Raw genomic sequence first — 26711 nt, 5'->3', positions numbered from 1 at the left:
TCATTCATTTTTTTTTGGCACCGGTTGGGGATGCAAGGACAAGCACACTGCAGGTGTCTGCTTCAGGTAGCACAGTCTGCCCTTTTGCATGAGCAGGATTTTCTCTTTTTAAATACAGCCTATCGAATATCATTCTAAGTGTAGGGATGCGTGCTGTATCTTAACATCGGGAAAAGATAACGACATATTTATTCTTTGCAGGATGAATGTGAATGCGTTTGACTTTATCAGTATTTAGGGAATGTACCTAATTTACCGTGGCATCCTTATGGTATTATGTAATTCTGTTGCAACAGTATATTGACCTCCTCAATGGCATCATATGGAATATGTTGGTATGGGTTGACTCGACTAAATACGAACATGTATCAATATGCTTTTACGTTACACAATATCTAAATATTAGTTTATAATGCAAGCTGTTTTTCAGTTCAAACGTCCAACCCGAGCCCCTATAGATCAGCCTTAGAACAGCCTATTACCTCGCCGACTTAATAACCACGTGACTGTCTAAAGCGCGCTCCTTATTTTGAGCCGTCCGGAATTGAATATCGCCTCACCATCCACATCCATGGCCTGGAAAGGGGTGGTTCACGTTCTTGTGCTCAGGACTCGTGTCTGCTGATTGCTTCAACCACAGCTGTATTGTTTACAAAAAAATCACATGACAACCTGTATGGTGTTGACTAAAGTCAAAATGCCTCATCTTGTCCCCCCGAGTTGGAAAGAGGATGGGATGTTTAAACAACAGACTGCAGTGGATGATTTCACACAGACATTGGATTAAATTGTCCTGGAAGAGATGTGGCTGGCTCATCCAGTGGCTTATAATAGTGACTGGCACATATTGTCAGGCTGCATTGCTGTTGTGTGTGTGTGTGTGTGTGTGTGTTTCTTGCAGCTTCCAGAAATAGAAAGCAGGGCACACTGCGAGCAGAGATGAGCTCCCACTGGGTCACATTGTCTTCAGGCCAGAGGTCCCCAGATATTTATTTGTTGTTAAAGAAGATAAACAACTGGATATTTTGACACTGAGACAGCACATTTCTGCCGGAGGAAAGATCAGAGGTTAAAAGCATTCAGCATCAGTTTCAAAAGGTAGAAAAATCTCTCTCTACAGTGAAAAAGAGTGCAGTGACTCTCATTTTTACCCATCATATTTGTGTTTTTTGTTTAAGTAGAATATCAGATGGCCTCACAATGAGTTACAGCGCTGTTGTCAGTTGTTTGTTTTACTCGTCTGTTGTGATACTGATCTAGTCATGTGGCAGAACTTCACTTATGGGATGTACTAGTTTTCTTCTTGTTAATATCAAAGCAATTAATGTGAGACTTTCAGGTACATTAATGGATACTTTTTTGGTTTGTAAAACAGTGTTTACCGTATTTAAAGCATAGAAGGGAAATGGAGTGGTACTCCAGTGTTAGCATCAGTCGATATGAACATGTGTTCCCTCCTGGATTCTCCATGTTGCCTTTACTGTAATCTCTTGGAGCTTGACCTCTTGATTCTTTGCTCCAATTAGCGAGCGGCAACATCCCTGGTGATGACGTTTGCAGCTACCAATCTGTCACATTTACTCACACACTCTCAAACACGTTCTCACAAAGAGGAAATTCTGACCGTTTTTCTAAGAGCATTTTTTACACATACTCACAAACTCATGAACACGTAAAGCACTCCTCATATTGGTTTCAGAAAGCACAGTAAACTGTAGGGTAAAAAAATATTTTAGAATTTTGTCACAATATTGAGCAAAACAAACTGTTTTTAAGATGCCTTCGATAGTCTACGATAGTCTGATTTATATTTAAATGTAAGGAGACATCTTGTCACGGTGTTGGTGGGTCTAGTTGATGAGAGTCATGCAGCTCAGCCGATTGTCAACACTACGTCTGTTTTGGGAAGATAATGACCGGTCGTCATGGCCGCCAAGCAACTGAAGATGTCATCTGGGAGATAGAGGGAGGCCTTAAAAAATTTCAGCAATGAGGTATTTACCTGAGTTGGACACAGGGGGGCACTCCTGGGCAAGCTACAAGTGTTTTGGTCAAGTCCACTTCTATGTGTAGCTATCAGACCTACATCTTTCATGTGCAGGCATGAAGCTTAATCTTGCTATCAATGCTTGCGGTTACAGGCACATACAAACACATTTACTGTTCAGTTACTGACATATAGATGTGTTGTGTGTGGTATGTGTATATTGACTTGTTGTCTTGTGTGTGTTGTTTTCTCCTGCCGCGGCCTCTCTGGTGCCCGCAGAGCAGTTAGTGTTGACCACCATTAGGCAGGAGGCTTCTGAGCAGCAGGACCCAGGCCAAGGTGCCGGCGCTACCATGCGCGCCCGCCTCACAGACAGGTTTGACAAAAGTGAGTTTGCTCGAATTAGACTGGATGACGCCCAATTTGTGTCCCGAGTCCCAAGGTGCATGTGGCCATGCCATGCGCAACGGCGAGGGGCAGCTGTCTCCCAACCCCCGGCCCTCAAGAGCTACAATGTCTAGTTACTGAATGTCACTGGTTCCTGTCTGAAACGGTTAAAACATAATATTACTGCTGTGGACCCTGAAGAATCTGTAGCTCCTTGGGGCCTGGAGTGATGAATGCTGAACAGGAATTAGCCCTCTCACTGCATGTGCTTGTAGGTGACCACTCATGTCAGACCATGATGATGAAGACAGATCAATATGCATTGGGGTCTTTGTGCAAAACATTCAATATGAACAATTATGCATGCTGTAGAACACGACACATGCATGTATGGACATGGCATGCCTGAATAGACATGTACATGAACACTGCTGCATGCATGTATCACACATAAACAACTGTCAGCTGGGTTTAGAGAGGGGACAGGGAAGTAGCTGCATGTGGGGGCCTTGCATGCTTTTTCCATAAAAAGATGTATGTTCGTGTGTGTGTATGAGAGAGTGCAAGTGTGTCCATAATGTCAGTGTGTATGTGTGTGTATGTATCCGTGCATATGCATACATTAGTGTAATGTGTGTTCGTGTGCGTGTTATAGTCTCACCTGTAGGATTATCAGGTTGTGGATTAGCAGCAGGTGAAGTTGCAGAGCAGACACAGAGAGGATTATCATGATCGCTCACTTGGCCCGTAAGAGGCTTTCTTGCCTTACTTCCTACTTCGTTACGAAGGCAAATGGACCCACTGGGAACGCTTGGGACCAGGTCAATCAGGACCTACAAATAGGGGGCTGCAGGTCACCTCAGAAAGGAGGACAGCCATGGGACGTAGGGGTCGCCCAGGCAGACGACGTTCTGTTGGTAATGCTTTCCTGACCACACAGCTGGATTGTGGGCTGCACATAGGTGTACAGGGAAAGATGTTTTTATTTCCTTAAATTAATTGAAGTTAATGAGATAAGTGAAGTGGTTTTGCATTTAGCTCAAGTACACTTTGACAGGGGCTGTGGCTGTGGCAGCGGCTGAGGATTAAAACCTGAGACTTTGCTGTAAAGGGGCGTTGACTCCAAAAACTTTGCAGCCATGTTGCCAAGACAGAGAAACAAAATGTGCTGGGATAAAATATGCATACTTTGATTTGCCATGTACATTCAGCTGTCCAAGTGCATCTAAAATGTTTTAAGAACGTTTCAGATCATAAAAACATAGGAATAATCGGAGTATCTGTCCTCAGTGTGCCTTGTTGGAGTGGGGGTGCTTCTACAGCTGGGGATAATTGTAGTTATTCAACTATAATTGTTATGATTAGTAGCTTTTTTCTTTCTGGCTCATTTCATCTCTGGGCTGCGTGTTTGAAAGATGCATTTCTGTTAGACATGATTGGATTATATGTGGGAGCATCTCAAAATCTACGTTTGTGCCATTTAAAACACAATTCTGGCAGTCACGCTGTTGACACAGCCGCTGAGGGAGACTCTGTGATATGTGGTGGTTGATATGTGAGTCGTTTATTGAGCGAAGGCTGGGGCACAGCACCAAGGCAGAGTGTCTGGTGAAATATGCTCTGCCATACTGGAAAATGTAGATGAATTATACAGCCTGTCTCAATTCATTATTCAGTAGCCTCGCCTGCTTTTTAACTGTGGAAGTTTGGCACCAGGCCAGGGCAACTTGGGTTCAGCCCAAAACACAAAGTTAATACTCCATTATAAGCCAATATGGAGCTTGCGATAAGTGGCATCTTCAAATTATACATATGATGGATTTAATTATCTGCATTTATTTTCAGGCCATTGTCCATGTTATGCTTATTGGAACAGGTCATTTTATCTAACCACTGTGTAAAATGTGTTTGGTTTCATAGGCTTCTAAAAACATAGGCATAGGGCTTTTAAGTTTCTCTGCATCGGATGGAAATTTAGATAATTAATGCATATGGTTGTTTATAAGTAAGGGAGACGTGTCTCTTTTAAGTCTCAGCAACCAGATGGGTAGCTGGTAGTATCTTGCTTGCAGGGTATGAGATCAGGGTGTTTGTTAAGGTAAGATCAGTCTAGTCTTACCTCTTTTGGCTGTGGGTTATCGGACTTATGGTACCTGCTCGTCTAGCCTGTGCGCTTCAAGTGTAATTGACCTGGCTGTGCTCCGCTGGGGTTGGCTGCTGAGTCATCAGCGGCCCATCAGTAATGAGTTACGGAGGTGACCGCGCCTCTACTCCATCAGAGATGAGTAACCAAGGCATTGATCTCCTCAGAAATGAATCAGAGCCGAAGTGGGCTGCTGAGAAAGCTGTTATTGATCTGCTTTGATTCTACAGGGGTTAAAAGGTGGAGGTAAGGGCGGGGGGGGGGCCTCTGTAGATGAACAACAAGATATGGAAAAAGAAGATAATGCATGATGAAGAGGAGAGAAAGGTGTTTAAGAAACATAGGGTTTCTTGGTGAGAGGAAAAAAGATGACATTATAGTTAATGTGCTTTGCCCATCACTACCTTTGACCTCGTATCATCCTTAATCATTTCCTAACAATCACTCGCTCTCTTGAACCCAGTGCCATTTGCAGTGTGGAGTGACTTATAGCTCTGTTAGGTCCAGAGGTAATAGCCTGGTCAGAGATAGAGAGATGAGAGATAGAGTGCTTATTATCATTTTGCTTGGATAGACTTTGACCCTTGCTCTATGCCCTGTGCAGACACAGGCTGGTGTGAAACAGCACTATACAAAGGCTGGAGTTTTCAAACATTGTTTAAGCTCTGAAAGCCTCAAGCAGGTTTCTTTTGCAGAGGTAAAACAGCAGTGATGTATATTACAATAAAAAACTAAAGGTTTGGTCTCTGATAAATTAATCAATAAATTAATCACATTAATAAAAAAATAATGTAAAAAATAACACCCATTTGCACTCAAAAAAAGCTGTTTCCTGTAAACACATGCAACGTAATGTCTCTTTCACTGGAAAAGTGGAAATCTGATGTGTAAGTAGTGATGATAGCACACCCAGCAGATAAGCCTGGCTGCCTTACGTCTAGGTCATTTTGCTGTTCCTTGTCTACTTTAGAACAACAAGCACAAGTGGATGTAATGATATTAACCTAACTGATTGATGAGGGGAGAGAACAACCTGTCTGTTGTGGGATTGTAGTGCTGCAGAAAGAGAGTTTCAGGACTGCAGAAATTCAATCTGCTGAACCCTGCCAGTGCTTATTCTTTTCTAAATTATTTACGCAGTTAGTCCGTAGTTGTTTAAACTCACAGACTCGCCCACAGACAGATGCACACAGCGCACAGATCCCAAGAAATGATACAACTAATACCATACAAATAAGAATTACAGTAATCACATTATAAATCTTAAGAGAAAATTAATGCTTGACTGAAAAATGTTTAGAGATGCACAAGAGCCCAATGTGTACTAATAGTTGCACACTACAGTTACACTAAAAGACTTCTGGAAATAAATATAATGATATGAGAATGTCAGGATTTTGGGAGTAGCTTACCTGGTTTACCAAATAAATGCCCTCTAGATAATAATATGTTTTGTATTACTGGAGATGCAGAATGCCACATGGTCGATCTGGAAAGAGGAAAGATGTGGAGAGCAAGAAACCTGTTGTTTGCTCACTGCGCTGTCGCGGGGGAATCAAAAATGGAAGAGGTAGCGACATGAAGTGATCTCCTGATGAATGGCTTCTGCCTCAGGGACTCATGTCATTTGACCCATCTGTGCCCGACTACGAGACCTTAAGGGGATATTAGGCGTCTGGCCCTTTAAAAGCAGAGTCCCGGCGTTGCCCCTCCGCAGCACTGAAGGAGCTCCATATGGCTTCCTCTTGTAGTTTGAGTTGATATCGGTGAGCAGCTCAGCATCCAATGTGAAGGAGGAGATCGTACAAACTGCGCCAGATAAAGGCTTTCCCAAGGCGGCAGGTGGCCAGATGACACGGCGGCGGAGCTCGGTGGACCAGTATCTTTCACCAGAGCCGGGAGCTTACTCTTCAGCAAGGCCGAAGGAGGAGAGGAGAAGCACGGCGGTGCCGCTGCATCTGTCGTCGCCCAGGTTCGCCGTTGTTGTACCAGCTGAGTAAACTGTGCCGTCCAGACCTGTTTGCATGGCTCTCACTTCCCCGCACCGTCCTTGCAGAACCACACACACACACACACACTCAGCCGTTCATCAAGCGCACTCGAGGATGAATAATGTCCCGCTCCTGGAGCTCATGCGGGGGTGAATGAGCGGAGATCACGACGCTTTAAAATGGTTGGAGATGACAACAAAGCCAGGCGGGCGGGGAGGCAGGGAGTCTGCAGGATAAGAAGCGCGTTGCATCCTCCTCTGTCACTTCTTCTTCTTTTTTGGGGGGGATAATTTGTGTCTGTAGCTTCATGACAGCCGCGATGTGCGCCGGGTCCTCTCTGTGTTGCGTATGGACAAGTTGACGCGCTGATAAAACAGGCAAACCCAGTGTGTTTGTTCGCCATTGTGCATCACTCAGCACATCCATTATACGCGGGGGGTCCCGTGGGCGTCGCGAAACGCGCTCGTGTGCATTGACGGTACCTGCATTATAATACTGAAAGACAAGGGGGCTGTTTATAACGGGAAACGTCACTGAATCGATCCCGCCGGCTTCAGCATACAAGAGCGTACAGTAGCCTCTAGTACTAATTGGTCGCCTTCGCTTTTGAACTGTAAACCACGTCTCCCGTCTATGTCTCTGTCGCTCTCTCTCCCTCCTTCTGTCTATCTCTGTTTCCCTGTCTCTCACCCGCACTCACTCAGTCTTGCCTCTCTCCCATCAATCCAACGGTGCAGGACCTGCTTGCTCCTCCGCCGGTTACCGCAAGGCAGATGATGAGATGTCCGGGACCACTTCCCAGGCGGATCCCGTAGACGCCACGGCGCGGACGGTGCTGCTCAACCGGCCACAGAATACCAAGTTCTGCGACAACCACGTCAGGTAGGTGTCACTCTGGGCTTTTATCAGCTGCACCTTTTGCTGTGATGCATGTTGCGTGACTTTATATGCACTGTTTTTTTCCCACCCGCTGATTGTACGTGATGAGCTGCCAGCAAAAGAGTGATAATTTTTCCCCAACTCATTTAATATTTTGATTGTTTCCCAGAAATCTTAATCAGCATTTAACAAACCACAGCAAAGTATACATGTGACCAGACTTGAGAAACCTCAGGTTATGTTTACTTTGTGTTTATTCAAAGGTTTATAAGTTCTTCCTGACTACACTCATTGTAATATAAATTACTTTTTCACCTGCAGCCTTTTACAGAGTAGGTCAGAAAACAGGGTCTGCTTATAGGGTTTCTTGCTGAAGGACACTGGCAGTGTGGATATTTGCTCAGAAGGGCTTTAAACCCAAGTTACCCGGTTGAAGGACATTTCAGCTTATTTGTATGTTTTTCTTCCTGGCATACCATGTGCCACATATAGACTTTGGACCACTGAGGTTTTGTTTTTCTCTCTCTCTCTCTTAAACATTTCGCTTTGTCTTAGTTTCACCTTAAAACTCAATAACATAAAAAATACCGTTTTGCTTCTACAATTAATAGAGTTTAACTGGATAAACTCTATTGATAAGGCTTTTTAATAACTCACCTATTAAGTGATTATTTACAACTCTTCAGTGATCCCAGAGGCCCCTGCCTGAAGTCCACTTGAGAATCTCATTTGAAAAAGCGCTTGCCTTATCAACTTAACATGACCGGGTTGCTTAATCAATACATCCTCATGTATATTTAAGGTGGGCAATATAAGTAAACTGTCTACATTAACATAAATTACAGAAGGTGTCTTAGCTGTGCCTGTTTGGTTCAAAGGTGTATTCTGTGTTTGTGTTGTTTGAGAAGTTGCGAGGGAGGCATTGTAGAATAAATGGCCGTGAATCTCACTGTGGACAAAACGCTGTCCGCTCTGATTTTTCAGGACTCGCTCAAATGGCTTGATGTGCGATTTTCTTAGTCATGACCTTCTGTGGTGTGAGCAGCTTAGGCAAGAAGAAGTGGACAACAAATCTCGGACCGCACTTCATGAGAGTATCATTGTTTCGCATATGGTGCTGGTGTCTCGTGGTGGTCCCCTGTAGTTCAACACTGAACTCTTGAGTGAATTTCCTGCTCGCATGCAGTTGTCTGTCATAGGCAGGGCCAAACAGCACGCATTGCAGTGAAGAATGTCATTTATCAACATCATCCCAGCTGTCGTTGGCATGTTTACGGGCTCGACTGTGCTCATAAATAGTAAGTTGCCGTCAGACACCCGTATTACAGTTTGATTCAGACAGATGCCAGCTTAATTTCTGCCCTGTCTTTACCTTTTTATTATTCCAATTTGTATGTACTAACTGTTGCTGGCGCCATATGGAGCACTGGGCTCGTGTACTGGTAGTGAAAAACTTGCTATTTGTCAGTTGACTCCGAGTAGTCTTGCCATTATTGTCGGGAGATTCAATTTCACTTTTAAAAGAGCCTATTTCATCTCTACAAATAAGATTAAGGCGGGTACTCCATGGCCCATCTGACTGGATCACGTGTAGTGTCCTGCTCCTGCTGCGTGCTGATTGGAGACTCAGGGGCATTCTGCCCAAGAGGTGTGCCCTTTGATGTCTCTGTGTTCCTGTAACTCTTTAGTTTATGTTTTAAAGGTTCAATAGCCTTATTGATTTTCTTCTGAGATTAAAGCCTTGTAGCTTTTATCTGTGTCCGCAACTCACCTCCTCTCTTTTTCCTGTGTCTACCACTTCCATGTTTCATTGCATGTATTGGTCTGTTACACCACAAGCATTAGTGCTGCTCTACTGTACACAAATGCAGCAAAGTATCTTGCACTCGTGTCTTAAATGCAGATCTACCTGCATTTGCCCTTCCACTTAGGGGAATAACTCCTCTCTGACTTCAGCCCAGTGATTTCTTTGGGCCTTAAGTGTATGAACAACTCTGACCCCTTTTTTTTTTTTAATTTTATAAAAACACGACAAAGCCACGCAGCAGCAGGAGAGCATCACCCCTGCAGCTAACAGCTGCTAACACCACCAGCAAGCTGGACATCTATAGTATGAAAAATAACACAGCCAGATGTTTTTGACTTGTGTTTTTTTTTCCTTGTCCAGTGGAAACACGCTTGTGTGTCATTGCTGTGTGCGTGGAGTCTGGTATCACTTGACTTTGATTAGATTAAGGAAGCTTTATCTGTTGGATCACAGGTGTAGTATCACAGGCTCTGAGGTATCCAGATCAGCAGAGTCAGGGTACTGTGTGTGGATGTGTGTGTGTGTGTGTGACAGACTAACAGCTGTTGTGATTCTGTTTTGTGTGTAATGTCCTGCTCTTTGTAGTTTTGTAACCGTGTTAGCGAGGCGGATGGAAAAAACGGTTATGGGTTCATCTCCTAGGAGATTGTGATCTGTGATGGAAGTGTGCTTTTTGCCATTCAGTGCATGCATTTGTTGCACTCATGTACACAAGCACACACACACATACACACTACAACATGCACTATCCATTAAACAAAAGCCATTGCAGAAGCTCTTACTTTTCACTCAAGCCACACAGGAAAAAACAAGACAGGCCTTGACTTGAAGGTTGACATTTTTATTTTTAGCCTCTCTAAAAGCTCTTACCGTAGCTCCTGGCTATAACAAGGCTAATCAATACAGTTGTCTGATCAATAGAGTTGATTGACTGACAGGTTGAGGTTGCCATGGTTTCTTGCACCTGTTTTCTGGGTCTTTGGGTCTAAATTTAGATTGTTAGGTTAAAAGTATTTGCCTATTTATAGGTGTGATGTGTGTGCAACCCATAATGGCTCAGTTTGCCCTCTCTGAGAGCAATTGAGTGTTTCTAATAGATTTTCAAGTGCTGCAATATTAAAACCAGAATGGAGTCCGTTGTTATTCAGCCTTTTAGATAATGTTGTTCAAGAGTATCCGGTTAAAAAGGCACACAATTTATGCTTGAATTCCAACTTTTACTAATGCATTACCTGGCCATGCCTTCTTCTGCCTGAATGTAAACAGCATGTAAAGTTTTCTTTCTCCTTGTCTTCCTCTGCAGTACCACCAAGTATGGGGTTCTCACCTTTCTGCCCCGGTTCCTCTATGAGCAGATCAGGCGGGCTGCCAATGCCTTCTTCTTGTTCATCGCACTCATGCAGGTAAATCCCACACACAGAACGGTAACGACAAATGTCAGCGCAGTTGCCTCAGAGTGCTGTTTGTTTGGTTTCAGTTTGAGTCTGTGGCCCACACAGGCTTTCAGATGATAGATGCTGAAAAGTGTGTTTTTAAAGCATTCCAGGATTCCCACAGGCTCAGCTATTTCTGAAATACTGTATTATGGATTTTTGAGAGATGTTCTCTTGATGGCAAAAGTTAAGAGTTGGCCAAAAGGAACATAATAAAAGTATCGTTCAAGTCATGATTCATATAAGATATCATCAGAAGATAGTAAGTAATAAGAAAGTTAATCTAAAAAGTGCTAATATGTTCTCACTTGGTTATTTGTTTTTCTTTCTTCTGTGATCCTCGCGGAAAGTTGCACTAGCTTCCTTTGTACTAACATGGCTCGACCCTCTGCCTTGTGTGATTTGAACTAAACAGACTTTGGGATGTTGAAAACAATATCTGTCTCAATAGCTTTGTTGTCATTATTAGTCTGCAAGCTGAGCCGGTTATTCTGAAAGGCCAGCGTGCATCTGCCTAATGCAGTAACAACAATATGTCATCAATGTGATGGTCTCCTATGGGTGCTTCAAGCTACTCAACACTCTCTGTCAACAATGATTTCTAAGTGTTGCCACTCTTGACTCTCATCAGCAAATCCCTGATGTATCACCCACCGGTCGCTACACCACACTGGTCCCACTCATCTTCATCCTCACCGTGGCCGGGATCAAAGAGATCATAGAGGACTATGTGAGTACAGCAGCAGCCCCTGCAACATGGTCAGAAATTAGGTTAGGCTTTTAACTCGTTTTTAAATGTTTGAAAAAGGAGAGAGAGAGACATCTAATGGTTTTCTTGAAAGCTAATGCATCTCCATTTGTGTCTTTATAGAAAAGACACAAAGCAGACAACACAGTCAACAAGAAGAAGACAACAGGTATCATGTGTGTGTTTGTTAGTGTGCATTAACTGTCTGCACACTTTTCCATGAGTGTGCTTGTATCTATTTGTGTGGTTTGGTTTTCCTTTCATGGCTGAATGAATGGCTCTTGCGTGTCACTCGCTATAGCGCAGGCCACGTTGCCCCAGACAAAAGTTTAGTCGCTATGAATACTGTATGAGAGCAGCTCTATAGGCTGACTGATGGCTGTGTTGTCCTTGTCTCTCAGTGCTGCGGAACGGAGCCTGGCAGACTGTCATCTGGAAAGAGGTATCACTAACATCACAGATTTCATCTCTGTTGCTTTCTCACTCATCACTCCTTTCTCTTTCTCTCTACCCCGCTCCGTTCGACAAGTCAGTTTAAAGTGTCTTTACAGCAAAACTATATTAGACTGTTTAAAACTGGGGATTAACATATCAAATTTCTTAGTTGATTATTTAATGTTTACATTTGTCTTAGAGGAGCTGAGTCTGCGTTTCGGTCTCAGTCTTCCCTGCTGCACAGTTATCACATAAGTTCTCTTTTGATTTCCAGGTTTTCTTACTTTTTTTGTATGCAAACTGTAGCCACTCAGTCTGTGTTGAGTCAGTGTCTGCTCTGTGCTTTGGATCCTTGATATTAAAATGAATCTCCAATCAGTACCAATGTTTTAGGGCCAGGTAACAAGCCAGTTTGCATGTATGTTCAATGTATGTCCTTAAAGGCTGAATAATTTCTGGAATGTACTCATTAACTGAGTCCAGCTGTGCAAAGTCTTGCTCCAGCAGATCAAATCAAATCAAATTTGAGTCCTTTTTAATGTAGGTGGCAACAATGGAGAAAAGGAATTAAGCACCCATTCTTATTCAGGGTCACTACAGGTGAAGGAATTTGGTCCAGCTGCTAATTGTTGATAGGTAGTTTCCCTGAAATGCTCAGCTTCCTTCTTTACCTTCATTGCTACATATTTTGGTTTTGTTATGTCATAAACTGTGGGTAGAGTTTATGATTTTCAAAAATGTTGTATTTTCCTAATTTCAAACAAAACGTGCAAAAATGATAATTAATTACATGGTGGAGAATCAGTACAGTGGTGCTTTTCGTAGAAATCTATAAGGATCCTACCAGGAAGAGCTGTGTTTAGACATCGATAGTGCTATCATTACCCATCGTAATTTGTCGGAGTCAAGCTTATCTCCCCTCCTGAGATTTTCTGCAGGTCTCAGGAAAACAAGCAACCTGAAGAACGAGTTTAGACTATGCCTTATGTAGAATACTGGATGCGTTTAAGCTTGTCTGTTTGTTGTGATGATGGCATCTCCAGTTTTCAGTTTCAAACTTATACTTTGTTCTTTAGAATTGAGTAATCCAGAGAATGGGCTTGGCCTTAAAAGGTTTTTTACTTTTTCACTCAGACTTGCTTTTGTTCAGACAATGCGTCTCACACATAGTGTCTCCCAGTTTTTGAAAATGACATGCTTCAGTTTTGTAATGTGATGTTTTTTTTTTTACACTGGCTGCAGCTCTGTGCCGAGTCTCCTTCAAATGAGCTGAACTGTGAAGTCCTCATTTTCTCTTCTTTTCTCTTCCTCTTCTCTCTTTCTTATCTACATGCTTGTAGTTTTAGTCTGCCTCAGTTGCAGTCTAATCAAAACAGTTAAGGCTATGCACTGCTGTGCTCACCATCACTTTATCTCATGTCTCTCTCTCTCTCTCTCTCTCTCTCTCTCTCTCTCTCTCTCTCTCTCTCTCTCTCTCTCTCTCTCTCTCTCTCTATTGGCTGCCTCTTGGCTGGTCACTAATTAACCTGTCTGTTGTTTCCCCTCTCTGTCTTCCTCCTTTGCCCCCTCTTATTGCCCCTTACCCTCTTTCTTAACACCCCTCTTTATCTTTCTCCTCACTTTTTTTTTTCTCCTTCACACTGTTGCATGGCCATGTCCTGGCCACAAGGTGGCAGTAGGAGACATAGTGAAGGTGACCAATGGCCAGCACCTTCCAGCTGACATGGTTATAGTGTCCTCCAGGTCAGACTTTAGAGTGTATGAGTGTGTGTGTGTATGTTTGTGTGCATTTGTGTATGTTTGTTCATCATTAATGTATTTTAATTGTTTGTTAATAAATTAATTGTTAAGTCATGTAAAAATACTGATGAATTTCTCGCTTAAATTACTGGAACTAGTGTATTGTCCTAAAATTGATCAACAATTTAAAAAAAACTCAAAAGTAACTTCAAATAAAACTTCAAATAAAAACTGCGTGAAATTATGTAAAGGAAGCAAATAATCACATCTCATCAGCTTTAACCAGCAAATGTGTGATCAATGAATCAATTTTTCAATATTCAGAATTGTAATTGATTGATTTTCTGTCGAATGATTAAACCAGGGGTGTCCACACTGTTCCACAAAGGGCTGTGTGGCTGCAGGTTTTTGTTCCAACTAATGAAGAGCACACAGTTTGACCAATCAACTGTCTGAAGACTGAGATCAGTTGATTAAATGAGTCAAGTCTGTTGTGCTCCACGTTCTTTGTGGAACAGTTTGGACACCTCTGGATTAAACACTACAGTATATTGATGCAGCCCTGCCTCGTCTCCACAGTGAGCCACAAGCCATGTGTTACACTGAGACCTCAAACCTGGATGGAGAAACCAACCTAAAGATCAGACAGGTACGACATCAGTCAGTTTATCAGATTTCGCAGTGCCCACCTGAATGGAGGTAATTAATTAGTGGTAATTAATTAGTGGAGAATGTGTGTTGTTTAGGAACATCTAGTACTTATTACTGCAAGTAGATGCAAGTGAACACTTTAATTAAAGATGTTAGAAAGCCTTGGCTTCAACTTTCAGGACTCTGTATCAAATGAAGCTTTACTTCCTCACAGTCCTCACATTTACATCTATGTGAGTCACACACAAGATGCGATAGTGTTTCTGGTTGTTCTTCTCTTTCTGTCTCCTGTTTGTTATTGTTTGACCAGTTTTTGTTTTTATGTAACTTGCTTCTGTGTAATGTAATTTGTGATAATCCTGCTTGGCAAAAGCGTCCCTCAGTAAACTTGCTTTGATTTGATTTGTCATGTTTTTTTTCTTTTTTTTTTTTTGGTTTCCAGGGTCTCCCGCTCACAGCTGGTTTTCAGACCCTGGAGGATTTAATGGGCCTGTCTGGTCGTTTGGAGTGTGAAGGCCCCAACCGACACCTGTATGACTTCACTGGCACACTGCGGCTGGAGAACCAGAAGTGAGACCTACACAAACACTTATTTTCCTGATCAGATATTGATTGACAACATGAATTGTACTGTGTTATATGCATTTTTTTTAGTGTACAGTTGCTTAGACAGCAAGATAAAACTGCACTGCACTCAAAAAAATTAAAGGAACACTTTTTAATCAGAGTATAGCATCAAGTCAGTTAAAGTTCTGGGATATTGATCTGGTTAGTTAAGTAGCAGAGAGGGGGTTGTTAATCAGTTTCAGCTGCTTTGGTGTCAATGAAATTAACAACAGGTGCACTAGAGGGGCAGCAACGAGACAACCCCCAAAATAGGAATGGGTTTACAGGTGGAGGCCACTGACATTTTTTCCCTCCTCATCTTTTCTGACTGTTTTTCACCAGTTTTGCATTAGGCCAGGGTCAGTGTCACTACTGGTAGCATGAGGCGATACCTGGACCCTACAGAAGTTGCACAGACAGTCCAACTCTTCCACAATGGCACATCAATATGTGCCATTGTCAAAAGGTTAGCTGTGTCTCCCAGCACAGTCTCAAGAGCATTGAGGAGATTCCAGGAGATAGGCAGTTACTCTAGGAGAGCTGCTCTAGTGTACTGCCCGGCACCATGGAGCTTGATTGGCATTTGCCATAGAACACCAGAATTGGTCGCCTTAAATCTGCATTCATTTATCATGTTTTGTGTCTCTTTTTCTCCTCAGTCCAGCTCCCCTGGGCCCAGACCAGGTGTTGCTGCGCGGTGCCCAGCTCAGGAACACGCAGTGGGTTGTGGGAATTGTTGTCTACACTGGCCATGACTCCAAACTGATGCAGGTAAACCCATCATCCTGTCTGCATTCAGGAAATTGTCTGAGCATGATGTGTGGAAAAACCCTTTCTTTGAAATAAGAATTTTGGAGTTTAATTTAATATTTTTTTTTAATAATTAGAATCTTCCCTCCTTGTGAACTTCATGGCACTGCTTTAGAGCTTTTAATTAACTGTGTGACGCATTCATAACTGGGAGCACGTCCAAGCCAAGAAGTACTTTTAATCTTCAGTTCCAGCGTTTTTGCTCACACATTCTTCTGCAAAAAAAAAAAAACTTTCAATATCAGTTTCATGTTGGTATTTATTCATGACAAATTAAATTGTGACAAATAATTTCTCACTTGTTGTATTCATTGACCCGTCTGCCTCCCAGAACTCCACCAAGGCACCACTGAAGCGCTCTAATGTGGAGCGGGTGACCAACATGCAGATCCTGGTCCTGTTTGGTATCCTGTTGGTCATGGCTCTGGTCAGTTCTGTTGGTGCTGCCATCTGGAACAGAGAACACACCGAAGAAGCCTGCTGGTACCTGTCCCGGCCTGGTGAGAACATGCACACAAACATGGCACACTTCACAGCCTGTAACTTAAGTCTCCTGACAGTAATGTAGAATTAGGATTAATACACACATGAAGGGTCAGTCAACGAGGGAATATTGTGTGTTTGTGCAGGTGACATCTCCGCAAACTTTGCATATAACCTGCTAACGTTCATCATCTTGTACAACAACCTGATCCCCATCAGCCTGCTGGTCACCCTGGAGGTGGTCAAGTTCACACAGGCCCTCTTCATCAACTGGGTACAAACTATTTGTGTTTTGTAATGCATGTTGTCAAATATATTACCTCTAAGTATTCCAGATAACTTTGTTTGTTTTTGATTTTTCCTCAGGATGTGGAGATGTATTATTCAGAGACAGACACACCGGCCATGGCTCGAACATCCAATCTTAATGAGGAACTGGGGCAGGTCAGTTCCTCCCCCCCTCTTGATCATCAGTGGCTAAAGGATAGAATTACCTTTTCACATGTACTCTCGCTTAATACGAGCCTGTGAAAACATGCCCCGTTTGCTTTCATTACCTGTCCTCTGTTTTGTCTTTTTCAGGTGAAGTATCTCTTTTCCGACAAGACGGGAACTCTGACCTGTAATGTCATGCACTTTAAGAAGTGTACCATTGCAGGAATAACGTATGGGTCAGTCATCTTTCTCTTTTTTAAAAAAAAAAAAAAAAACAACAACAAAAAACTGTCCTGCCTCTTAGCAAAAGGAGCCTCCAACTAAAAGAAAATGAGCTCCCAGTGCCTCTAAATACACTTTTTCTTCTTTTAATCTCTAATTGTGTAACTAATTCATGTCTCAGACTAACCTGTAGTAAAGAATGAACTTTAATGTTTGCATGCAAGCACAAATGAACTAATCAACTCATCAACTGATTCTGAACTTATTCCTTTTGCAATGCAACGTCATTCATCACTGCAGCCACTTTCCTGATCTTGACTGTGATCGTTCAATGGAGGACTTCAGGTTAGTGACCTTCTCCTCTGCCTGTCTCACCTATCTTCCCTTTCTAATATTCTTTTCTTCATTTTAGGCTCTGCTTGCTTTTAGAAATGAATGTAGTGTCTACGCTTTGATCAGAACAATAGACAAAGGGTTTGTTTATTTTTGCTTGCAATGACATTTAAATGCTATGAATATAATTTTGTTTCTACACTGAAAATAACTCTTTTCATGCATTTTTTGTCTCACAGCAATCTCCCGTCCAACAGCCATAATTCTACAGAGTTTGACGATCCAACTCTCATCCAAAACATTGAGAAGAACCATGTAGGTGTCCCTGAAGTTTTTCTCATATTTCTTTATCTGAAGCTGATTCTGTCCAAAAATGACTAGTCTGGTGTTAATAACTGTGTCTGCTCTGGTTGTGAATGTGTTCAGCCAACATCGCCTCACATCTGTGAGTTCTTGACGATGATGGCAGTGTGCCACACGGTGGTCCCAGAGAGAGAAGACGACCAGATCATCTACCAGGCCTCTTCGCCAGATGAAGGAGCGTTGGTCAAAGGGGCCAAAGGACTCGGCTTTGTATTCACTGCAAGGACGCCTCATTCAGTCATCATTGAAGCTGTAAGTGTGTACTGTACAAGAGCGAGAGTTGTTCTCTGAAACTGCACGAACTGACATTTTGGTGTGTATTTCAGAGAGGGAAAGAGCTGAGCTATGAGCTGCTGAATGTGCTGGAGTTTTCCAGGTAATATTCCCATAAATGTTCCTCGCAGTCAGTAAATAATTCTGTGATATAAGACTGCAGCGTGTTTTGAAACTAAACCCACTATTTCCTTTACAGTAACCGCAAACGCATGTCTGTGGTGGTCAGGACACCCCACGGGAGGCTACGGCTGTACTGCAAAGGAGCTGTATGTTTATTTCATTAACATTGTCATTCAGTACTCCAAATGTTTCCAAACTATTTTTCATAAAGCATTGCATTTCAGTTCTGAGTCAGTTATTTTGTGTTTTATTTCCAGGATAATGTAATTTTTGATCGTCTGACTGAGTCGTCACAGTACAAAGAATTAACTATTGCTCATCTGGAACAGTTTGCTACTGAAGGTAAGAAGTAAAAAAAAAAAAAAGAGTTAAGGCCTTAAATTTAGTGCAGAGTATGTTGTGGCAACTCTGTGCTCAGTTGTTGATCTGATGTTGAATATTATTCAGAGTTTTAAGACTTGACATTGAAGTTACATCAGAACTATGGGACCTGAGTTTCTTCCATTCTGCCAGCTTCTCAGCTTTCAGCTTTCCAACGGAAAAACACCGGACTCCTCACTCCCACTTTAAAACATGATCTATTTCTTTTCCATGCCCACACTGATTGATCGGCTCACTCTCCTCTCATCCACCAGGCCTGAGGACTCTGTGTTTTGCCTATGTGGACCTGGAGGAAGGCGCCTACCAGGAGTGGCTGAAGGAATACAATCGGGTCAGCACCATACTCAAAGACCGCGCTCAGAAACTAGAGGAGTGTTATGAACTACTGGAAAAGGTAAACAGACCTTCTCTTCCTCTGTGGTGATGTGTATTTTTGGGCTCCGACCTTATTCAAGATGTCTCTGTGAAAACAGAGCATATGCAAATCTTTAAAAAAAAAAACTTTTCAGATCTTAAAAAGTAACTACACTTAAACATGTAACTTGCCCTTAGACAAACTCACACTTCATATTTGCCAGCAGGTGGCAGAGTGGCTTCATTTTTTTCCACACTTAAACTGCTATGGTGCCACTTTAGTACTTACTGCTAGTGCTTACCTTGCAATACACACTCAGAATTTGGTTAAACTGTGTCTTTTCTTTAATCACATTATAAAGACCATTACTAATCTTTGCAAAAAGGTTCACCACTGCGGAAGTTGTTTGTTGGTTTATCAGAAAGGTAACACTGATGTAGTGAAAAGCAGATTTCAGCTGCGAGTACATTCAGTAGAGTTCAGCTCATAGGTAGGAAAACCAAGGATTTAGAGGAGCGAGCCGAGGTGAGAAAAGTAAGTGACGACCCAAAAAAAAAAGAGGAAGCAGGAGGAGGAGGGGGGGCTCAGACTGGGAGACCACAAGGGTAATTACCTGCGCCGGCCTGCCAAAAGCCCCATAAAACTGGAGTCAACAACACAGTAGTGTTAACTTCTGTGTCTGTGCGAGTGTTTGTGTGTGTGTTCAAGTGTGTCTAATGAGGGTACACGTGCATTTAAATACTGAACAAATTAAAGCAAGGGGGGGAAAGGTAATGGGTTACATCTTGGCATGAAGACACAGAGTTGGTACAGAGGTCCAAAATGAGCTGCCTTACCGACTGAACTGACCTGCCTGGCATCGTTCTCGTCCTTAAATTAGATATGGATGATGTTCTCTGGTAAGAAAGAACCCTCACATACAGGCTGGTGATGTCTGGCTGAATTTGGTAGCCTAAATATGATTTTATTTTAACCCCCCTTTCTCCTTTGTGCCATATTTATCCTTGATTTTTTTTTTTTTAATCTTACATCTTAAATTCTGTCTTTCAGTCTTTTTCTCTGTCACGCTCTTATGTTCCACTAACAGAACTTAATGCTGTTGGGCGCCACAGCCATAGAGGACCGTCTCCAGGCTGGTGTGCCAGAGACCATCGCCACTCTGATGAGGGCTGACATCAAGATCTGGGTCCTCACTGGAGACAAACAGGAGACTGCCATTAACATAGGTGAGAGGAAGGCAGCTAAAAGTAACACTATAGACATAATCAGAGTTTTAGATCCTGATGACAGTGATTTATACAAATGCAGCGATAGCGTGGAAGCTGCAGGATGAAGTGCAGCGATGTAGTAAACTGTATGTATTGTGGAGTTAATTCAATTATAGCTAGAAGAATAGCGGGCATTATGTGGGCTGTGAAATGCCAGACGTGTCTCTAATCTCTAAGTGAAATGTGCCAGCGGCCAGTGTTCCAGTGGTCAAGGGGACTGCGATGACATTAGTGTGCTTGGTTTCACTTGGCAGTCGTTTACGAAGTTGGTGGCAGATGTCCAGCAAAACAGGACTTGAAAACAAAATCCTCTGTGCAGACACTTGTTACTCTTCATTTAAAAGTTCCGACTGTCTACTAAACAAATCCTCTTTTATTTTTCACACACTTGTGTATGATTGAAGTGACATCTTCATCTGCCAGTATCATGATTGTCTCCTATTTTCACCTGTATTATCATTAAAGATATTTTGCCATGTTTAATTGGAGCATGATGTAGTTGATCTGTGCGCAGTAGAAGACTACAGGGTGATAGATGCGGGTGGGATCAGACAGCTGTGTGTGAAACAGGATTTTTTAAATTCAGTTTTCCCACCTGTGTTTTGGGTTTGAGCAAATCTAATCCCCCGCCCCCCCCCTCCTCTACCTTCCACTATCTGTTTCTCAGGTTACTCCTGTCGTCTGGTGACACACGGCATGTCCCTCATCATTGTCAACGAGGACTCTCTGGATGTGAGTACATCCTCCTCTTCCTCATGCTGACCTCCTTTGGTCACCTCTGTGTACACTTTGTGCAGTATTGGGAATCTTTGTGTGTGTTTATGTGTTTACAGTAGCAGTGTGTGAGGGGGGGTAGGAATGTTACCGTGGGAACCAGGGTGTGGTCCACAGGCAGATTGGTGGGTGGGGCTCATTGTGTGCTCACAGGTGCAGGTAATTAAAGTCTCTGGTGTCCCTTTGGAGAAAGGGATGAAAAGAGACAAGGACCAAACTGTCACTTCTTTCCCTCTTCTTCTGTCTCTTTCATAAATATCCACAGACAGGACCTGGCTTTCAGCAAGTGCACAGTGTTCTCACACTATTTGTGGGTCTTAGTCTAACCTATATCCAGCTAAATGCCAGCAGAATGTCTTAAGTCTATTTGTGTTCCTATTAGTGTCAGATCTGAGGCATTCGTTATCTCTAGATTAGATTTATACGCCGGTTGTGTGTTTTTTTGCATTCAGGTTACATGTGTGACTTAACTTAAGTGGCTTGATTGCTGTCATGTGTCTCTCTTTTTCACACACAGTCCCATGTGTGGTCACACTTAAACATGTGTACGCACGCGCACAATCACAGTGTGCTCACTTTTACAGAGTTTGTTTATATGTGAGATGGGGGAAGATTATGGCTCATAAATGTTGAGCGTAGGCACCGTGTGTGCGTTCTTGTGTGCATTTGTTTGTGGGTTTGTGGGCCCAAAGTGTACGTTAAACCTTGATCCAGAGACATCTGTGTTTACATTCATAATTTTCTTGCTTCATGTAAGTCGTTGCACAAACGGTGGGTGTCTTAGACTGTGGGTTTGGAGAGTGATTTATTTATTTATTTATTTTTTTATTGGTCTAAAGCATGATCAGCATGACATTAGAGACCCCTGTGTGGTTAACACATAGCGTCAAGTTCGAATTCTGCATAAAAGCGCAACTTCACACCTATGATCATTTTGTTTTCCTGTATTATGCCAACTTCTACTAAAAGAAACTTGTGAAATTTTACCCTTTCACATGTGTCAAAGTGGTGTCTGGAAGCTCCCAGACTTTGGGAACTGCTGGTCAAAAGCCAGACAGCGTGCAAGGCCACTTAGACGCTGAGTAAATTGAATTATATAAGGGTACTTTTATAATAAGGGGGCTTTAGCCTGAAAATTGCCTATGCAATTAGCACGAGAGGGTGGAAGCCAATACAGTTAGCACTGTAAGTGGATCATTCTTAATATGGTTTGTAAGATTTTATTAGCAGCCTGTCTACCATATTTGATCACATGCTGTACTATTCCAGTAAACATTTCGAAGTCTCATTGCTGTGTGGTGAGTGTAGTCTGGGTCATAGGAAACATTTGGTTTTAACAGGTGATTACATATAAAATATATAATATAAAAAGTTTTTTTTTTTTCTCTGTCATTTTGCCCGCATTGTTTATGGCTTCCACATATTTGAAATTCTTCTTTATAAGTTTAAATTGCAGCCAGTGGGAGCATAATGCCTGTCATCCCTGGGACATAAGACAAGAAGTTTTTGTTATCATAAGGTCTGGGTATTTATTTTTTTTTTTTTTTTGCGTCTACACACCAGAAAAGAAAACTTTGTAATCGCTTTCATAAGAAATATTTTCAGGCTGAAAACAAATCTCCTCTATAGCTGAGTGACTTGTAATGAGGTTATATATATATATTAAAATCCAATAAAAATAAATGGCAATTAGAATTAAGGGGAAAAAAGTCACACAAAAGCTTTTTCACTGATAATAACGTTTTAAAACATCCGCAGGATATGTTTAGGAAGGAAAAGATGCACTACAAAACACTCGCTATAACTGGAATTATCCTTAAGATGATTTTGGGTGAAGTTGTTTTAGAGTTTCCTAATGCCAAATGCAGACAAAGACTTTCCGCTCATTAAGCAGCAAGTTCAAACAACATGGTTGAGTAGGGATTTCATTTTTCATCTTGAAGGTCTGGCTTAAGTCCACTGCAGTGGCAAGGGTCCACCCTGCTGATGTGTCCTTGAGCAAGTTTTTGAATGCTCACCAGCTCCCGGGGGTGTGGGGGGGGGGGGTCCTGTCCTCTAGCTGACCCAGACCCCTGACTTTCCTGTGGAGAAGTCCAATCAAAAGAAGAAATGTCCCGTTTTGGAGTGAATAAAGCACCACTCTGTTGTAGAACATGTTTAAGATAAACAAAAAGAGGGGTTCACAGGGTTCTTTTGGAAAGTGGCTGTTCTTACACATTTCTGTAAGGCTTCCAGAGCCAGAGGGACAGCTGGTTGACATGACACATAAACCACGGGTCATGAGTGGAATTCTTCATGTGACAAATACATGATCTAAAGTGTGCATTTGTAGCACCCACTTTCAATTGAGTGTGACAGCAACGCAACAAACACGAGACAGAATAAACAACATGACAAATTGCTCTGACAAAGCAAAACGTTAAAAGAGGGAAGAAGTAAATGCTGGTTCACATCGCTTTATACACAAAATACAATAATGACACCCCACAGATAATCACATATTACTCCGGTGACATCCTCACCTCCGTAAAGTTCATATTAGCAACTTTATCGAAATTTACATTTAGACTTATGGATGTAAGAGAAGAAACGTTCTTTCTCATGTGCATCAGTGTGTCGTGCACGCTGTGTCACAGTCATGTCTGGCGATCAGGACAACTTCAGAGAGCTTTGGCTGTGACTGGTGGTCGGCGTAGATGAAAGCAACACTGTCTTCAGTATCTGGCACTTAAAATAGCTATCGCCGGCTCTACTTCTTCATACATGTGGGCCCGTTTGAAAGTGTAACCTGCACGTGAGTGAAAACAGAAGCTGCTTATCAAAATCTCACCTCAGAGTCGACCTCTTGCCCCCACGTTTTTTTTTTTTTTGTTTTTTTTTAAACGTCCCACACATATCGCACCCTCTCTCTGCTGTTAGCAGTGTGAAGGCTGATCTGTGCTGTAGATTTTGCAGTTGCCAGTCATGCCAGGAGACACAACCCCGCCTGTCCTCTTCCCAGCCAAGCCCATTCTCCGCTCCATGTCTCCTTCACACCACTACCTCCACATCTGTCAGCACCCTCTCTGTGCACAGGAAGCGACTACACAGCATCTGTGGTGTGTGGCGGGAAAAATGTGTGTGTCAGAGGGAGAGCAGGAACAAGCAACAAAATATGGTGTTTATCTTTGTGGAAGTGCAGGAGTGTGTTTGTGAATAAAGCAGGGGGCGGAGTGTTTATTGTACTTCATGTATGAGACAGACAATCTGGATGGAGAAAGAAAGGGGGAGAAGCAGGGGGAGATTTGGCCGAGCCATGTGGGGGCGATGAGTGAGTGGTAACGCGATCTCCTTTTGGTGCTCCTCAGCATCAAAACAAACCCTGTGAGCAATGCCTCCTGGGTAAACGGTTTGTGACCACTGAAGCTGTGACAAGCGCCATCTGTCACCTTCAGAGCACATGCCACACACAGACTGACAGAATTTTTTTGCCCTGTCTCCTTCTGTTTAGTCAACACTTGAGAATAAGAGCATACGAATGTAAAGTCTCCTTTTTACATTCCTCTTTCTGTCTCTGAGTCTGACACACACACAAACACAGACACACACAGTGTTTATTCTAGATGCAGTGGCATATGATCACCCTGATCTGCTTGATAATTCAGAATATACATTACATCTAACTTTCCCACAATCCCCCTCTCCCTGTCACGCTGCCCGCAGTACAACTCTTAAACAAACAGCATCTCTCTTCTGCTCATTAATCATCTTTATGCACACATACACATATACACATACACACACATTTTGTAGTGCCTCAACTTGCATGCACTATTGTTCTGGTATTTTTCAATATATAATAGTTTTTTGTACACCAGGCCTCCCACTGTTAAAGACCACATGTGTGTCTGTCTCTGCTTTTTTTTTCTGTCAGCAGTGTGTGTGTGTGTGTGCGTGTGTGTGTGTGTGTGTGTGTGTGTGTGTGTTTCTGGCTCAGGCTGCAAAGGATGTGGGTGTTTGCACAGATGCACAGTCTGATAATTAAACGGTATATTAAATCTCACTGGTGACAGAATCTGCACCTCAGATATGAGCTTGTCTTTCTCCACCTTCTTTTCACTCAGCAGGTCTCTCTCTCTCTCTCTCTCTCTCTCTCTCTCTCTCTCTCTCTCTCTCTCTCTCTCTCTCTCTCTCTCTCTCTCTCTCTCTCTCTCTCTCTCTCTCTCCTCCCTCTCTCTCTCTCCCTTTCAGCCAGTCTCACTCACGCTCCTTGTCCTTCGTTGTTCTCCCTTTCTTTGTACCTTGTCCCATTTATCTTGCTTAGTCATTTTTTGTATATTTTATACTCTGCCTGTGTACATTTGTTATAATGGCTCTAGCGATTGAGGTCTCTTTGAATGGAGCGGATGGCCTGGAACGGATCAACATTTGGCTTTCCCCATCCTTACTGTGTTCATTTATATATATTTAGAGAGAAAGGTGTGTGCGTTTCTGTGTGTGTGTTTGTTCTTATGCATTTCATGGTAAAGTATGCGATGAGAGAAGGTGACCTGTGATATCTCAAACTGCCTCCATGCCCTGCCCATTTAGTGATCCAAATATAACCCCGATAAAATTCCATGCAGAAGGGCCGGTGACTGTGGTTTACAAAGCGTGTGTGTCTGTGCGTGTTAGAGTTTCCGCCCTCTTCGAGCTTAGATGCACACGAAAAACAAACATTTACTTTGGAACTTAAAAATGCTTGCTAATGAGATCTGTCATAATCAAACTGGCGCAATCAAAGAATTAAGCTTGTATTTTTTTTTTCCATCTCAAGTTTCCAAAAATAGAAGGTAATTTAGCGTGAGAACGAGGGAAAGTACATAGCAATGCATTTTTCTTTTGCCTCATGTTTGTTCTCTTTGAGAAAGTGTTAACAGATCATAGTGGACCCTTGTGAGCTGTTTCTTTTCATGTTAAGACAGCGGCCTTTTATCAGAAGCATACAGTTAGGTCTGGACTTGCTGTATTTAGTAGGTGGCTGAAAGAGCTAACTAGTGTTTGTACCTTGGTTACCTTTTTTAATCTTCTATAGCTCCCTGCAGACTTAGCCTGGTTATTATCCCAGGTTATCTTAGCCGCCGCTAAAGCTTCGACTGGACCTGCTGTGACAAGTCACTGTGGTGTATTAGCACCTCAGTTCTAAGCTGGTGAATGTTTGCATTCACGTAGGCGTTGACCCATGTATGTGACCCCTCTCTCTGTGGCTTTATGACCCGACCATCACGCATATATTATGGGGATTGTCAAGACAGCTAATTATTGAACTATCATTATATTTCTCTAATTAAACTGAAAGGTAGATGTGGAGTTTGCATTTGTCCCCCTAACACTCCAGCTTATATCATGTTGGGAAGAGCTTCATGGCTTCAAAGCCCACATAGAAAGTCTGTGCAAGACTTCAAGCATCAACACCCTCCGCCCCAAACATGTGTCACCTACAGTGGTCTCATACAATCATTTTTCACCTATGTGCTGTTTACTTTGCATTATGCTGCTGAGGCTTTTTGTGTCCATTCCTCTGTGATAGGGTGAGGACAGGCAGTGGAGAGATTTTGTCAGACTCTCATCTCTCACACATGCACTATGTGTACACATACACACACAGCCCCTGTGCACTTCCATGCAAACAGACACACACACACATACATGCATACACGTGTTTTACTCCTCTATAAAAACACGTGCACTTCACACACACACACAGCCCATTTGAGTTTCAGAACTCTGACAACCTGTAATCTCCTTTAATCCTTTCATTATGTTTTTGTTTTCCTTTCCCCTGTTTGGGGGAAAAAGGTGAATGCAAACAGGAATTCCGGCATACAAAAGAAAACACACAGCCTCAGGCTGAGAAAACAAGAGCAGGGAATTTTTGGGGAGAGGAGGGATACTTATGTGTAGAGGGAACGCATGTGTGCATTGCTATTTGGCAAGAAGAAGAGAGGCTACATTGTCAATTTGATTGTATATATATATGAGTGTGTTTGTTTGTGCTTGCTGTGTTGTCTCCTACACATGTTGATGGTTTGACAGTGGGGTCACATCTCTGTGGGTCAGTGGACT

General features: G+C 42.6%; 1 protein-coding gene across 3 annotated transcripts in view; it reads left to right on the top strand.

Moving 5' to 3' along the window:
* The window catches only part of atp8a2 (ATPase phospholipid transporting 8A2), a 46880-nt gene that overhangs the window by 437 nt on the left and 19732 nt on the right, over positions 1 to 26711 (top strand). The window contains exons 1-23 of one of the 3 annotated variants that reach the window (XM_041065370.1): positions 6249 to 6489; positions 7246 to 7390; positions 10498 to 10597; positions 11259 to 11357; positions 11499 to 11544; positions 11777 to 11817; positions 13480 to 13553; positions 14130 to 14199; positions 14644 to 14771; positions 15467 to 15578; positions 15949 to 16117; positions 16247 to 16374; positions 16467 to 16544; positions 16683 to 16771; positions 17058 to 17102; positions 17330 to 17405; positions 17517 to 17705; positions 17780 to 17829; positions 17926 to 17995; positions 18107 to 18191; positions 18485 to 18624; positions 19673 to 19811; positions 20521 to 20585. In XM_041065370.1, coding sequence (XP_040921304.1) covers positions 7290 to 7390; positions 10498 to 10597; positions 11259 to 11357; positions 11499 to 11544; positions 11777 to 11817; positions 13480 to 13553; positions 14130 to 14199; positions 14644 to 14771; positions 15467 to 15578; positions 15949 to 16117; positions 16247 to 16374; positions 16467 to 16544; positions 16683 to 16771; positions 17058 to 17102; positions 17330 to 17405; positions 17517 to 17705; positions 17780 to 17829; positions 17926 to 17995; positions 18107 to 18191; positions 18485 to 18624; positions 19673 to 19811; positions 20521 to 20585 — 2094 coding nt within the window. In that variant the 5' untranslated portion in view covers positions 6249 to 6489; positions 7246 to 7289. Of the gene's footprint in view, positions 1 to 6248; positions 6490 to 7245; positions 7391 to 10497; positions 10598 to 11258; positions 11358 to 11498; positions 11545 to 11776; positions 11818 to 13479; positions 13554 to 14129; positions 14200 to 14643; positions 14772 to 15466; positions 15579 to 15948; positions 16118 to 16246; positions 16375 to 16466; positions 16545 to 16682; positions 16772 to 17057; positions 17103 to 17329; positions 17406 to 17516; positions 17706 to 17779; positions 17830 to 17925; positions 17996 to 18106; positions 18192 to 18484; positions 18625 to 19672; positions 19812 to 20520; positions 20586 to 26711 lie in introns of those variants that run through there. The other 2 variants (XM_041065368.1, XM_041065369.1) reach the window with 2 other exon arrangements.

Source organism: Toxotes jaculatrix, chromosome 20, assembly GCF_017976425.1.
Source record: "Toxotes jaculatrix isolate fToxJac2 chromosome 20, fToxJac2.pri, whole genome shotgun sequence".
NCBI classification, from domain to species: Eukaryota; Metazoa; Chordata; class Actinopteri; family Toxotidae; genus Toxotes; species Toxotes jaculatrix.
The sequence above is the reverse complement of the archived record's forward strand: the minus strand, read 5'-3'. Positions and strand labels throughout refer to the sequence as shown.